At 41.1% G+C, this 14,906-nt stretch overlaps 1 protein-coding gene across 1 annotated transcript in view; it reads right to left on the bottom strand.

The window, feature by feature from the left end:
* Positions 1-14,906, bottom strand: part of VWA8 (von Willebrand factor A domain containing 8) — a 176,075-nt gene that overhangs the window by 1,335 nt on the left and 159,834 nt on the right. The window contains exons 41-43 of the mRNA XM_054399196.1: positions 13,108-13,266; positions 2,924-3,022; positions 1,464-1,702 (exon numbers count right to left, since the gene is read on the bottom strand). Of these exons, the coding sequence (XP_054255171.1) occupies positions 1,464-1,702; positions 2,924-3,022; positions 13,108-13,266 (497 nt within the window). The remainder of the gene's footprint in view (positions 1-1,463; positions 1,703-2,923; positions 3,023-13,107; positions 13,267-14,906) is intronic.

Raw genomic sequence — 14,906 nt, 5'->3', positions numbered from 1 at the left:
TGCAGATGTGACTAACAGTGCAGCTGTATCCTTTCAACCCTTTTCTTAGTAAAACTATGTAACTGAGGCCAATTCCTTTCAGGCCTTCCCTCATTCTGCTCTACTTGAAGACTCAGAGGCAGAAAAGACATTGTTGATATTTGTGGCTATATTTTGCTGCCTTTGTGGCTATATGCAGCTTTTTTGCTGCATGTACTAGTTCTCAGTGGATGTAGAACTGAGGGATGCCTGGGACAGAATTTCCTTCTTTACCCGTGCCCAGTTTAAAGTGAAATTATATGGTAACAATAAATATAGGCTTACTGGCCCAGACTCTCCAAGGAATTTATGTCTCTAACACAAGGGGAATCTTTGAGTCAAAATTTTGGCCATTTTGAAGACCATTAAACTCCAGCTTTTGCTTTAATCTCTTTTCTTAGGCCCATACACATTCAAACTGCATACTGGGCAATGGCAAAGGCACCATGTCTCCATCACAACTAAGAAGTACTACATACAGGGATAGTGCACATCCTTCAGTGGGAGGACAGCTTCAGGTGCTCGCTTTGGATATGCAGAATACTTTGAACTAGCTGGACATAAGGAATGTCTGCAAGGACCCACAGACTAGTTTCCTCCCCAGCACAAGTCAGAAGCTACTGCTTCTTGCTGGTAGATTAAAAAAAAAAAAACAAACAAACCAGAAAACAATGAAGGATGAAATACTGGACAGGAGTCAGCAATGTGTCTGCAGCACAGAAAGCCAATCATATCCTGGGATGCATCAAAAGAAGCACAGCCAGCAGGTTGAGGGACATGAGACTGCCACTCTACTCCACTCTGATGTGAACCCATCTGGAGTACTGGCCCAGCTTTGGGGTCCTCAGCACCAGAAAGATGTGGACGTGTCAGAGCAGGTCCAGAAGAGGGCCACAAAAATGATCAGAGAGATGGAACAACTCTCCTGTGAGGACATGCTGTGAGAGTTGGGGTTGTTCAGCATGATGGAAGAGGGAAGTCAAGGCAGATTTTATTGCAGCCTTTCAATATATAAAGGGAGGTCCTAAGAAAAGAGATTTTTTCCCAGGCCCTGTAGTGAGAGGAGAAGGAGTAATGATCTTAAACTGTAAGAGGGCAGGTTTAGATTGGACACTGGAACCATAGGCTGGTGAAACACTGGGACAGGTTGCCCAGAAGAACCACCACAATGCCCCACCATTGGAAATGTTCAAGGTGAAGTTTGAGCAACCTATCTAGTAAAAGCTGTCCCTGCCCATGACAGGGAAGTTGGAACTAGATTATCTTTAAAAGGTTCCTTCCAACCTAAACCGTTCTACGATTTTACACCACCACGATCAAATCCTTAGTGCAGAACACCACACGTGGTCAGCTGCGTCTAACTTTGCAGCAATAAAAGCATAGTTTAGACTCACGATGAATGGCAACAAAGAAAACTACATAAGGTGCAAAACAAATATACTTACCTATTTGCCTGGTCTCCTAAAGATCCTATGAATATGGCAAAAGCATTGACTTGAGCATTGGTGGTCAAGACCTGGGCGAACCTCGATGGTGGAATACCGTATCGCTCAAGATTTGCATCGCTCAAGACGATAACAAAATACTCATCAGCCTCTTCCTTGACGATTTCACGAATGGCGTGCTCTGTCCCTTCCAAGGTATGGTCTCCACTCATGCAGAACTGAGCATGGGCATGCATGGTCTGTGTGCACAGCATAACCAAGTGGAAACATGTCAGATGACTTCAGGAATAAACATTCATTTCGGCTAGCAGGGAAGGAAGTAAATACTCATTTATGGTATGTTAGGGGACGCTTCAGGAATGTGGACAACGCTCCAGATAACTACAGAAGATGCAGCTTTTTGTACATAATGAGCCATATTTTCAGACAGGCATCACTTCTTAAAAGCACAGTGGGTCAAACAATCAAAATTCAAACAATCAAAACTCAAACAATCAAAATTCAGGTATGGACATCATTAGACAGGGCCTTAGGGAAGGTAAACAATCAGCTGCTGTTTGAGCAGCTACCTTCCTATGTATTTAGGGAAAAAACAGGGTTTCATTTCCTAATACTGTGACCAGCTCCTGTCCATTTATAACTTGCAATAGACTTTCAGATCCTAATAATGTCACAGTTATTATAAAATATCTGACTCCCGACAGTAGCAGCAAAGTTTACAACTGCTGAAATACTTTCTTTGAGTTTTATTTAATAGATACATTGCTTTAATTGATGAAAATGTTTCCTGTGCAGAAGGCAAGGAATTTCAGACATTAGGAAATCCAGACCTTCTAACCCAAGCAGCTGCTGGTGTTTTAAAAATATTCTTCAAAGGAAGCACAAATACACAGTTCTAACCTATTAAGTTTCAAACCAGGTAAATCCTAAAATATATTAGATTTTTCTTGATCCTACTATAGCAAAATCTTGGTGAATTCCACTCACTTTGCAATTGTGATTTAACACATTTTCAATCTAGTGTTGGCACATTTTCCCACAGCTGCTGTGACAAAACTTCTTGAAGGCTAAATCACTGACCTGGGATTCCTCTACATTTTAAATGAGTTGCTTATGCACCAACAATATGACCACATGCCTGAGGCAGAGCTATCTATAAACATACCACTGTATAATGCTTGGAACTTCATGTATCCTTTGACAGGTAGCCAAAATTACACACTTAGGATGCAACAGTCCAGAAAAGGGTATACCCCTCTTCTACTATTTTGGCATAATTTGTTTTCTACCATGTCTCTGAGAGGTCCTGTTCCAATTTTAAGAAAGGACAAAGATTTTACTTCCTTGTCCTTCTTTTATTTTACTATCCTTCTGTTTTGCATTCTGTGACCCACCTTCAATTTTATCTTCACAGTCATAAAGTCCTTAATTACCCAACATCACTCATCAGTAGGATTTACCTGAAGAATCTCTAATCTCTGCTTATTGTTCTTCGGAACTTTGTCACTCCCAACCAAGCCGATGTTAAAGCCATCTCCTGAATGTCCAACAATATCGTACTGCAAGAAAGAAACCTCATCAGCCATCTGTTAGTCACAAACGGCCCTTAGGTCGCAATGACATGAGACAGATCAAAGGCAATTTGCTTTCAACAAGAAAACACAAATACCGTTCCCTGCTTTTGTTTTATGAGCTGCTTAAGGAAACTACTTGCGGTTTCTCACTGACATGAAAACACGGGAAAGAATTGCTAAATAATGAAATTAAAGAAGTTTCTTATTCCATGGTCTGGTTTCCACATCATCCCACCAATTGCAGAGCGGTGATGCATAAGATCAAGACCTTGCCCTCTCACATTGTCTGTGTGTTTTTCCAAAATAGCGATTTTTGTCCTTTTGAGCCTGACAAACAAGAACTGCATTGTTTGCGAGTAGCTCCCATGTTTGATGGATCTTTTTTTGTGACCTCATTCTGCTCTGAAAAGTATTATAATCCTTCTTTTTTTGAAAATCAGCTCTCCTTATTTTTGTGCACAGCAGATCAAAGACATTGCTGAAAATGTGTAAGAAATGATTTCCAAGAGCCTCTGTACATTTTCAAAGGAGATGGTGAGCACATCATTCTCCCTGTGAAAGACACTGCAAAAATTACATGTAGAGCTGTAATAGTTCAAATAATCTTGTTGAACAAATAATGTAATCTTGGGAAGGTCTTTGTTTTATGTGAAAGGTTTATTGTGGTTACATGAAACCTAAGACAAGCTGAGTTATGGCAAGGTCCTGACCTGCCCTCTGTATTGTGGACATGGCAGTCAACCCAGGGAGAATTCATGAGTAGGACAAAAGTGGATTTAAGAGCTGTCTTCACCAAGTAATAAGTACAATGCATGGACCCTGAGCTTGGAGAGACTTAAACTGGCAATTCCTCAACATGAACACGCCTGTATTTCCCCCGACTAGCTGGCACAGACCTGTCTTTAGTTGATGGAGAGCTCTTGTGCAATACTTTGCTTTTCTGTTATCTTTTATTCAAGTGCTGCCTACAAGTTCCTGCCAGATTCACCATCTCTAATTCTTACATAATCATTTGGTAAAAGGGAGGTCTATTCCTCAAAGTTTTCCTGTCTTTTCTTTCCTATTGAAGACCACTTTATTTGATACATGTTGGGTCCTGGAGAGTGGAGAAATAGCATTATTTGTCAACAAAGCTCTTTTTATTTGTTTCCATATCACTAACATGCTTATCAAGAGTAAAGAAAGCTATAGCAGCTGGGACAACACTTTTAAAGGTGACACCTCCCTCTGCAAAAGAGAAACATACCACATAGGATACATCATTTCACCCAAGGTCAGAACATTTTATGACAGGCACATGTAACCCAGACTTCCTTCCTCTAGGAAATCTTTCTATAATCTAGTCCACATGCAGTCCCATTTCTTTCTCATCTGTTGCCTTTTCCAATTCCTGTTCTCCTCAGCTCTTCCATTTCTAGTATTTGCTACCCAGTCTCATGTAAAGCTTCCAGTCTGACACATACTTTCTCTTCAAAATCTACTTCTTATCACCAATAATGCTCCAGAATCCCTCTTTCCTGGTGCTCCTATCTTCCTGAAACCATTATTTTTCCAGGAGAAGACATGGCAAAGGAAAATATATAAATTTTGAGAATAATGTTGAGGTTACATTTAGCATACTTCAAAATTAATACAGGGGGATAAAAATCCAGACTGTGAACCACACACACACAAAAAAACCCCAAAAGTGTATGCACACTGTTTAAAAACTAGAGATATTTAAATCAAAGGGACTAAAAAAAGCAGTGGTTCAATGGAGCAGAAAATATACAGCGCTAATGTGGTTCTTATGTAACGTCAGAAATGTCCACAGATCTTCAGGGCAGGTTCTCAATTATGAAACTCTTGCATGTCCTTTGATGAGCAGCTTTGTATCTGCCATCACTTTTAAATGAACAACAAAGTAATTCTATAAAGCCCAAGGTTGTCATTCTCCTGTGTAAAAAGAATGCTGATTCCTTCATAACAATCTACTTCATAGATTCATAGAATGGTTTGGGTTAGAAGGAATGTTAAAGACCATTGAGTTCCAACCTCTACCTGCCACAGGCAGGGACACCTTCCACTAGACCAGGTTGCTCAAGGCCTCATCCAGCCTGGTGTTAAACACCTCCAGGGAGGGAGCATCCATGACCTCCCTGGGCAACCTGTTGCAGTCTCACGACCCTTACTGTTAATAAAATTCTTTTTAGCATCCAGTCTAAATGTGCCCTTCTCAAGCTTCAGTTCATTCCCTCTTGTCCTAACACTACAAGCCCTCATAAAAAGACCCTTCCCAGCTTTCTTGTAGGCTCCCTTAAGGTACTAGGAGGCCGCTATAAGGTCATCCCAAAACCTGCTTTTCTCAAGGCTGAACAGCCCCAGCTCTCTCAGCCTGTCCCTACAGGGGAGGTGCTTCAGCCCCCTGATCATTTTTGTGGACCAACTCTGGAGCCTTTCCAGCAGTTCTATGTCCTTATGCTGGGGGAGGATCAGTACTCCAGGCGGAGTCTCAGGAGCACAGAGCAGAGGGGGAGAATCACATCCCTCCTTCCCAGCCTTGGACCCCTCCCACCAGGTGTCCTGGTATCAGCTCTGCTATAATGAGCTCATGGGAGTAGGACAGATGTTGCTGTTTTGGAATTACATTTTGGCTCTCGGCACATGCTAATAACAGACCAACCTTTCCTTTCAAAAAGGCTGGGTTTAAACTCAGTGTGACATTCTGTGTAAAGGGAACTGCTGTAGCTCCCAGACGAAACACCAGAGGGTGACCCTACAGTTGGGCCCCCTCCACATTCTTGCAGAAGGTGGGAACATACAACCCAGGAATGGGCAAGGTGAGGTTGAAATCATCTGAGCAAACTATCACAGGGATGTAAAGGTGTTCAGCTGGGAACATCATGTCCTGTCTTCTCCCTCCTCAGCCAGCTCCTTATTATTTTCTGTGTGTGCCCAGATGTTATCTGTTTCCTTGTTTCTTGGCTGACAGTTTAGTATGCCATTTGTGATTTCAAGAAGTGGGATGCAGAAGCAGAGAAGGAGTGGCTGTTTGCACCACCCTGGCTTCTGCACTCTGGGTCAGATAGGGCCTTCTGAAAATCAGGGTGAGATCCTGCTGTGCTGTAGAAAAGAAGTGCTGCAGTCACCAGCCCTCACATGGTCCTCTGATTCTCCTGGAAGTTAAGAAACAGAAGCAGCCAAAGCCTAACAAGTATGAGCTCCCTAAATTGTAAGTCTGGATAAGTACTTGGGGCCCGATGAAGGAGGGTAGGGAATGTGTGTCCCATTGAAGGAGGGATTGGAACACTGCAGCACTGATTTGGGTTAATTTAAGTCAACATAGGACTGCAGCTTGGGAGACCCTGCCTGGGCTCATAGCCAGTCTTTAGAGGTGACAGAAGGGAGATGTTCAGCTAGAGGAATGTATAGAGTGTACTGTAATTCAGGAATATAGAGATTAGGTCAGGAGTAAAACTGGAGCAAAGCAGACTACCCTGCAAGGGCAAAGGACAAGAATTTAAATCACCCACCCAGGTCTTCCTTTAGTATATTATTACCTCCTCTTGATTTGCGTTCTAGCAAAATGAACTCATAGTGGTTTGATGCTACTTTGGTGCACTCATTTTAACAAAAAGGTGCAGACAGCTCCACAGCCCTGGCCAACTGGGAACCCCAACACATGTAGGCACATACATGCTTTGTCAAAACCAATTTCCTTCCTTCAGAGTAGCTAATGACAAGCAAAGAAAAAGGGCCTCTGAGAAGCAAGGATCTGATGCACTTTTTTCATAAATTCCCCAGGAGAATTTATGTGGATGGAGTTACAAGTGAGAGAAGAGTTGTGATATTATCTTACTTGGAGCTGACTTTTGTTTTGTTTTACAAAATAGATTGCAAGCATAGGCTCTCAGGACAAATCTGGCAGCAAGATACATGTTTGCTGTAGCGCAGGCTTAATTAAATTAATATATTAGCATGGTACACAGTGGCTCATTTTCCAGTAGCCTCAGGTATACTTGACAAGAACTGCTCTGTTCAGAGCTATGAGTATACAACATGTCAACATGTCTCTCCAAATAGCATCATTCTGTTAGTTTCTTTCCTTACAGGTTATAACAATCTCTATTTCCATGCCACATTTTGCACTGAATGGATGGTTACTGATGCTTGAAATGGGCAAAATGGAAGACTTTGTCTTCTGCAGCTGCCATATCAAAAGGTTTAATTTCTGGAAGGCATTCAGAAAACGGAAAGAAGATGCATGCTGAATGTAAAAGGCAGCGTAAATTAGATTTGCCTCTGCCGGAGGGCGAGATCTTTATACATTCATCTATTCTTTGGCCAACACTGAACATTCTGAGGTTTTTCCTGCATTTATTTCAAACCTTTTGTTTATTATTTAAAAGCAGGTATTAATTCTGCCAAGCATGTGGAACTCTTCTTCTTTCCCTGAACTACCAGTCCTGCCTCCATAGTAAATGGAGAATGCTGAAATGGGTGTGTATAAAACCTGCGATAGCCCTTCAGTAAAGTTATAAATAATGACTCAGGCTTTTCCTATCAGTTATATAACATGCTATTTATTGAGCCACTAACAATATTTTAAAGGCTTCAAAAAATTGCTGTTGGATAATTTTCTGGACAGGCCTCCTAAATCTGTCATCATGTGTGCAAATGATGGTAACTAGGGATGATGTAAAAGCGTACCGTTTGTGTGACAGAGATAACACTACCTCAGATCAAGAAGAAACTGCCCTTCCTTCTCTATGCTTTCAAATAAATTGCACCTAAAATGTACTGTGCAAAAGGTGCAGGAATGTTAATCCTGCAAAATAACTTGCTTATTGCAACTTCCCTGTATAAATGATGCATCCACACATTCAAAGGGGCCAAGGAGCCTTTGTAGGAACATATTTAACCTCTATTATTAGGATGAGGCTGAGAATGTGGCTCCTATTATCTCAGTCACTCCCACACTTTTCTTTAATAAGGCACTTCAGAGGAAGTGTGGATGAGATGACATTGGAGGAGGGCTTTGAAACATGGCTGTTAATTTAAATGGATTTCTCAACTGTGGGATGAGCCTCCCGTTTCACCCTTGACAGGGGATGATTCACTGCCTGCACTTATGGAAATGGAAGCCGGCAGGTTATCCTACACAAGCAGAAAAGGCTGACAAATACTGGCTGGCACTTGCCTGACTTTTTACGAAGGATACCTTCGTTATCTGCTTGGTACACTCACACACACCATACTTAGCTGTCCTGTATAAGAAGGCAAAGAGAAACTATTCTTTACCATCGCTCAGTGCTGGAAAAGACCAATCGTTAGACAATCAATACCATCAGTGATATCAAGGGTAACTCACATGGGGAAAGCTCAGCTGGCAGGATAAAACAACCCCATCTGATTAATTCAGAACCTTATTTAGCAGAGAGCTAAACTGAGCATCAGCACAAAAGTGATCTTGAGCAAAGGTCAAGAATTGGTTTACAAAGTTTGCACTGCACTTAGATAGCAGAAGGGAACCTTACTATGTAAATCTCCTTTGAATGCTTTGCTCAACCACAGAATTAACCAGGTTGGAAAAGACCTTTGAGATCATCAAATCCAACCTATCACCCAACACCATCTAATCAACTAAACCATGGCACTCAGTGCCTCGTCCAGTCTTATTTTAAACACTTGCAGGAATGGTGACTCTACCACCTCCCTGGGCAGCCCATTCCAATGGACAATCACTCTTTCTGTGAAGAATTTCATCCTAACATCCAGCCTAAACCTCCCCTGGCACAGGCTGGGGCTGTGTCCTCTCATTCTGTTGCTGGTTGCCTGGGAGAGGAGACCAACCCCCACCTGACTACAACCTCCCTTCAAGTAGTTGTAGACGGCAATGAGGTCTCCCCTGAGCCTCCTCTTCTCCAGACCCCAGCTCCCTCAGCCTCTCCTCACAGGGCTTGTGCTCCAGACCCCTCACCAGCTTTGTTGCCCTTCTCTGGACATGTTCAAGCAACTCAACATCTTTCTTAAACTGAGAGGCCCAGAACTGGACACAGTACTCAAGGTGAGTCAACAAACCTGATGGTCTCCCAAGTTCAACATGTTGTACAAGAGACCCTTCAGATCTGCAACACATGTTGTTGTGGCCCTTGCAGATGGGGCTACAACAGAAACAGGTAACAGCAGGCATATCTGAAGGCTGAAAGAAGTCTGTTCTTATAAAAAAAGGCAAGAGGAGTGTAAGGAAGAGAAAGAAAAGAGTGATAAACTGCAGACTTCTCATTGCACACTACACAGTTGTGTATTCTTTTCATTTTCCAAACAGTTCCTCTTTTAGAAACGAGAAATGTATGCTATTTGCATACATACCAAAACTTCAGCTTTGTCCTGAGAAAAATTAGCAGCATCTTGCAAAGTGTCAGTGTTTGACTGGAGTCAATGATATTTTAAAATAATCAGTGGCTTTCTTACTCTCTGAAGACTTAATTCCACTCATTAGAAACCGAGGAACTGGAATGAGCTCTGGTTACTGATTCCATTCATGCAGCGTAGCAACTGCTACTACAAACTATATACCACAAAAAAAGAAAAAAAATCTATATTTTTAAGCTGGAGATTTCAGAAATACTACTTATTTTCATCAAAGTAATGTCTCAAAGAGTCCATCAGCACATGCACAGGAAATTTCTCATATGAGAAAACTGTATAATGTAGGTTACAATGAGATACTTTAGCCTAATCATTGGATCATGTTAAGAGCATGGTTCAAATATGACTTAATAAATGCCACTGTTCTCCTTTTAGGGGATAACTTCAGTGGCCAGTGAAACATAAGGTTACATCTTGTTTGCTGTCCTAGTCATCTCTCTATTACTCTTGTAGATATTATGCTTTGATTGAATCAAATCCCAACGAGGCAGCACAGAGAGATGCGGAGGAAGAAAATTTTTCCTCCATTGGGCAAAAGCAGCTCTGAAGTTGACAGAGCTGACACTGGATCTTGCCAGCCTTGAATCAAAGGGCTGTTACTGCCCTCATTAAGTTCTCTAACTGGTGGAAGGAGACCTTAAATGGAGGAGAGTTACTCTAGAGGCAACTGAAGTTGAACAGATGTAGAAGCTGATGACAGATTTTTTTTCCATGGTACGTCATTACCATTTCCAGTATCTTCCTCACCACTGCTATTTAAGTATAAAATTGGCCTTAAGGTGTCTTGACTCATAGAGATTGTGAGGATAATATTACTACTCCTGTCTTACTATCATCAGAAAGTGGCAATATTCACATCTAATAACTGCACATGCTTTTTGTGTGTTTTATAAATGTAAGTGGCTGTTAGAGAAGCACATTAATTTGTACAACTAACTGCATTTTAAGCTATTTGGTCAGCCAAACACAGACTTTCATCTATGTACAGGGCAAACTACTAGCCAATAGAAACCACCGCCAAGAAAAATATAATAATCTGTAATAGACACAAAGGGATTTGAAGGGTAATCAAACATAGATTTAAAAATCCCAGAACTAAAGACAGTTCTTAATGATCTTAATAATTTTGCACAGTGGGCTGTCTATTTCTACATGTTACTCCTTTACCATGCACCTGAGGGTCATGTCTGGGTTCTCAGCTACAAAGCTACACTGGAAGTTAAGGACAGCTGTTATCTACCACTGCCCTACATTTTTTTTCCCCAGCCTTATCACCTTCTAAGTCACTGTCTTCAGTTGGGTAAATATAAACAGGATTAGAATGGCTGCAGCAGAACAGAAGGAGCAACTGTCCCCTGGTCACCAGTTTACTTAAAATTCTATCAGCTCCATGATTTTTATCTCCTCCAAATGGAGTAGTTCTTACCTATTTAGCCATTTCTTGCATGAGGACATTTCCATACTGTTTGTAATCTTTGTCTTCCTCTCTTCTTTTTCAGCTCTACAATAACTTTTTGTGAGATGGGGGACCAAAGTTGCACACATCACTCCTGAGGTGAATGGGCTATGGATGTTTACAGTGACATTCTGATGCCTTCTGCTATACTCTCTGTTCTTTTGCTAATAGTCTCTAACATTCAGTTAGCATTTTTGATAGTTGGTGGACACTCTTTGGAGAGTGTTACAGCATCATTATTAATATTTGTTGAGCACTAATATCTAGCTGACAGGGAGCACTAACAGATAGCTGAGACTTCTTCACTGTGTATTTAAAATCAGAATTGTTTTCTTCCACCCGCAGCATTTTACATTCAATAGCGCTCAACACCATCTGCCATTTTATTTTCCTGTCACCAGTCTTCTCAAAATTCTTGCAGTTGGATTTCCCTTTCTGTTTTCTCAAATGATTTCATACAACTAGCAATTTTTATCACCTATTGTAGGTCACTTATGAATATACAGACCGATATTTCAGCACAGGCTTTAGCACAAATCCCAGTACAATTCCACCAGTGACCTTTCCTTTCACTTCTTCACTCTAACAAATGGCCACTTGGTCTTTTTTCTACATTTTTAGTAATAGTTCATTCATCTGAAGCCTTTCCCATTTATCCCCAAAGTAGTATAATTTCTTCATGAGCTTCTAGGAAGGGGTGCCAAATGCTTTTGGCTAAAGAGACTCTATCATCAGTCTTGCTCACCACAGGCTCTTCAGAATGCATTGCTTCTCTTCACAAAAGCCATGTTGACTATAACCCAACACATCATATTTATCCTTGTGTCCACTGTTCCTATTTAATTTTCCTTTGTGGATGATCCAGCATGTGGCCATACTAATAGGCCTGTTGCTCAGATATGCCTGATTTACCAAGCTACACAAATTGTGCTGTATAATTACACTGCCCCTCTTAATATTTGCCATTAACTCTTCTATTATCAGTGAGCAGAAGATACATGAGCAGCTGAACCAATAAACTCCTAATTTCCCATTATTTTCTTAATTACAGTTGAGCTCACACATGGCTCCTCTGGGCTAAGGTCTAAGCTTATGTTTATAGCACTTTTCCCCAGCAGGAATACAGAGCATCACGCTCTATCTGGCCTGTTTTCATGACATTTGCAGGAATTGAGTGTATTTGGCAACAAAACCAGGGTTTAATACTTGCTTGGAATTGCACAACACGCTCTGTTTAAGCCTTACTGTCAGAAAACATGGTGCCACGTGTCTTGTTTCCTTAGGAAAATAGGTTAAAAACGTGATACCTGTCTCCTTTTTTAGCCATTTCCCTGACAAGTAGAAGTCTGCATGACTGTACTTTAGAAGACATTCTAGAAGTACATGCCTCTGTATGGCCTGTATTATACAGGAGATTCTGTGGAAGAACAGAAACCTGAGGATTATGCTGCTGGAGGAATGTGAAGCATACCTGGCTGAATTGATCTGGACTAAGTTTTCTATTAATTTTGTTTAGGAGATTTTATGTTCTGTTCAGATGTGTTTTAAGTCTTATGTTAAGATGCTGTTTGGTAAAGGTGTCAGATATCCTTATTCTTCCATTGAACATCAAGTCTGTCAAGAATTAACTTGAGACTGGCCATTCGTGTCTTTTTTTAAGGTTAAAGAAACCCCAGACTTTCTTTAGGCTTATTGAGAGAAAAATATTATTAAATTTATTTACATTTCCTTTGCAGGCTACCATTAAATAACACTTGGAACCCAGTATCTTTCAGTGTAATACATTATTTTCTTGCTTTTAGGTAACTGTAAGGGATGAAGAAGTTTGATCTTTTCCCATGACAATACTGCTGTCTGTACTCTGGGCAGATGGAAAGAGTAGGGTATCTTTGCATGTCCTGAAGCTCTTATTTACTTCAGGCAATTCTGCTCAAAGAAATGGATAAAAGCAGGAAAAAGGCAGCAAATTTCACTAAATCAAAGTTTTAAAAGTTTTAGATTGAATTCTCTCCTGCTGAAGTGTGTAATATTTCTTATCCATTCACTAGTATTATTTTTCAGCTTGCTAGAAACAGATTAATGCCTTTATTTCCTTGTGGGAATGAATAATGTTCTTTGGCTAGACTAACTGCTGAAACACTTTTTCCACTGCTCCACGCAGCCTGTGTAATAACCACAGAGCTCCTAGCTCAGCTGTAATTACCTTGAATTTCTGCTCATAATTCTCAAAAGCTTCCATGACCATGAGGACAGCCTCCATGGAGCGTTCCAGTCGCCCATCCACGCCATTAAAGCGGTACATGCTACCGGAAACATCCACCACCAGGCGCAAGCGTTTAGGTTTCTCCTGGGGGCTCCCAGGCTGACAAGAAAACAACAGAATGTTATTGCACAACAAAAATGGGAAAGCTAAACAGCAATAATGATAAAACAATTCAGAAAGAGAACACAATGCAGTTTGCAAATCAAGAAATTTCTATTCTGCAAACATTGGTAACTGGAAAAAAAAAAAAAAGAACAAGAACAGGAACTCTTTAACCTTTTTTTTTTCTAAATGTTTCAAACCATTTACTTGACAGATGCCTCAATCCATTCTTTGCCCTCACCTTCAATGACTGGAAACAAAATACCTCAAAAAATTCCACACGTGCTTGTCAGGAAAATACTTTTCTGTCTCAGTTTTGATTCTTAACATTTTATTTCAGTAGTGAGACTCTCAAATTTGCTCTTTTTGCCAAGGCTTATAAATGGAAATGCTTTTCCTTGGCTTAGGGTACTAACAGGGACCTGTAAAAAACTGTAAAAACTCGTCTGCTGAGATTAATAACATTCCAAAAATATTTGAAATCTTGTTAACTACTGGTTTCTTCTTCATTCTGATGATGAAACCACTATTTTTTCCTGAAAACAATCCTCATCTGTTTTAACAATTTTTGGCACAAGGGAGGTGTTTTATTTAGAGTGCAATGAGATGAGTCTGTATTCAAGTACAAGGCTATTAAAGATGATCTGAAAAAAATACTAAAATAATAAAATGTTTCTTTATACTAAAATAATGTTTCTTTTACCTATAAAAGATTGAAAGCATTTCACAGTATAACAGTATCACAGTATATCAGAGGTTGGAAGGGACCTAAAGAGATCGTCAGGTCCAACCCCCCTGCCAAAGCAGAACCACTTAGAATAGTCCACACAGGAACTCATCCAGGTGGGTTTTGAAAGTCTCCAGAGAAGGAGACTCCACAACCCCCCTGGGCAGCCTGTTCCAGTGCTCTGTCACCCTCACTGTAAAGAAGTTTCTCCTCATGTTGAGGTGAAATCTTCTATGTTCAAGTTTGAACCCATTGTCCCTTGTCTTATCACTGTGAACCACTGAAAAGAGCTTGGACCCCTCCACTTGACACCCACCCCTCAGATATTTAAACACATTGACCAGATCCCTTCTCAGTCTTCTCTTCTCAAGACTGAACAGCCCCAGGGATCTCAGTCTATCTTCATAGGGGAGATGATCAAGTCCCCTAATCATCCTCATGGCTCTCCATTGGATTCTCTCCAGCAGGTTTCTGTCTCTCTTGAACTGGGGAGCCCAAAACTGGACACAGTATTCCAGGTGTGGTCTCACCAGGGCAGAGTGGAGAGGTAGAAGAACTTCCCTCGACCTACTGGACACACCTTTCTTGATACATCCCAGGATCCCATTGGCTCCCTTGGCCACAAGAGCACATTGTTGTTCCATGGAGAACTTGCTGTCCACCAGCACTCCAAGGTCTTTCCCTGTGGAGTTGCTTTCCAGCAGGGCAGCCCCTACCCTGTACTGGTGCCTGTTGTTTTTTCTCTCCAGATGTAGGACCCTGCACTTGTCCTTATTAAACTTCATGAGGTTTGCCTGCACCCAGCTCTCCAGCCTGTCCAGGTCACGTTGGATGGCTGCACAGCCTGACAGGTGTCAGCCAACCCCTCCAGTTTTGTATCATCAGTGAACTTGCTGAGGGTACTCTCAAT

Source organism: Indicator indicator, chromosome 1 (assembly GCF_027791375.1).
Source record: "Indicator indicator isolate 239-I01 chromosome 1, UM_Iind_1.1, whole genome shotgun sequence".
Taxonomy (NCBI): Eukaryota; Metazoa; Chordata; class Aves; order Piciformes; family Indicatoridae; genus Indicator; species Indicator indicator.
This window is presented reverse-complemented; position numbering and strand designations above follow the sequence as displayed.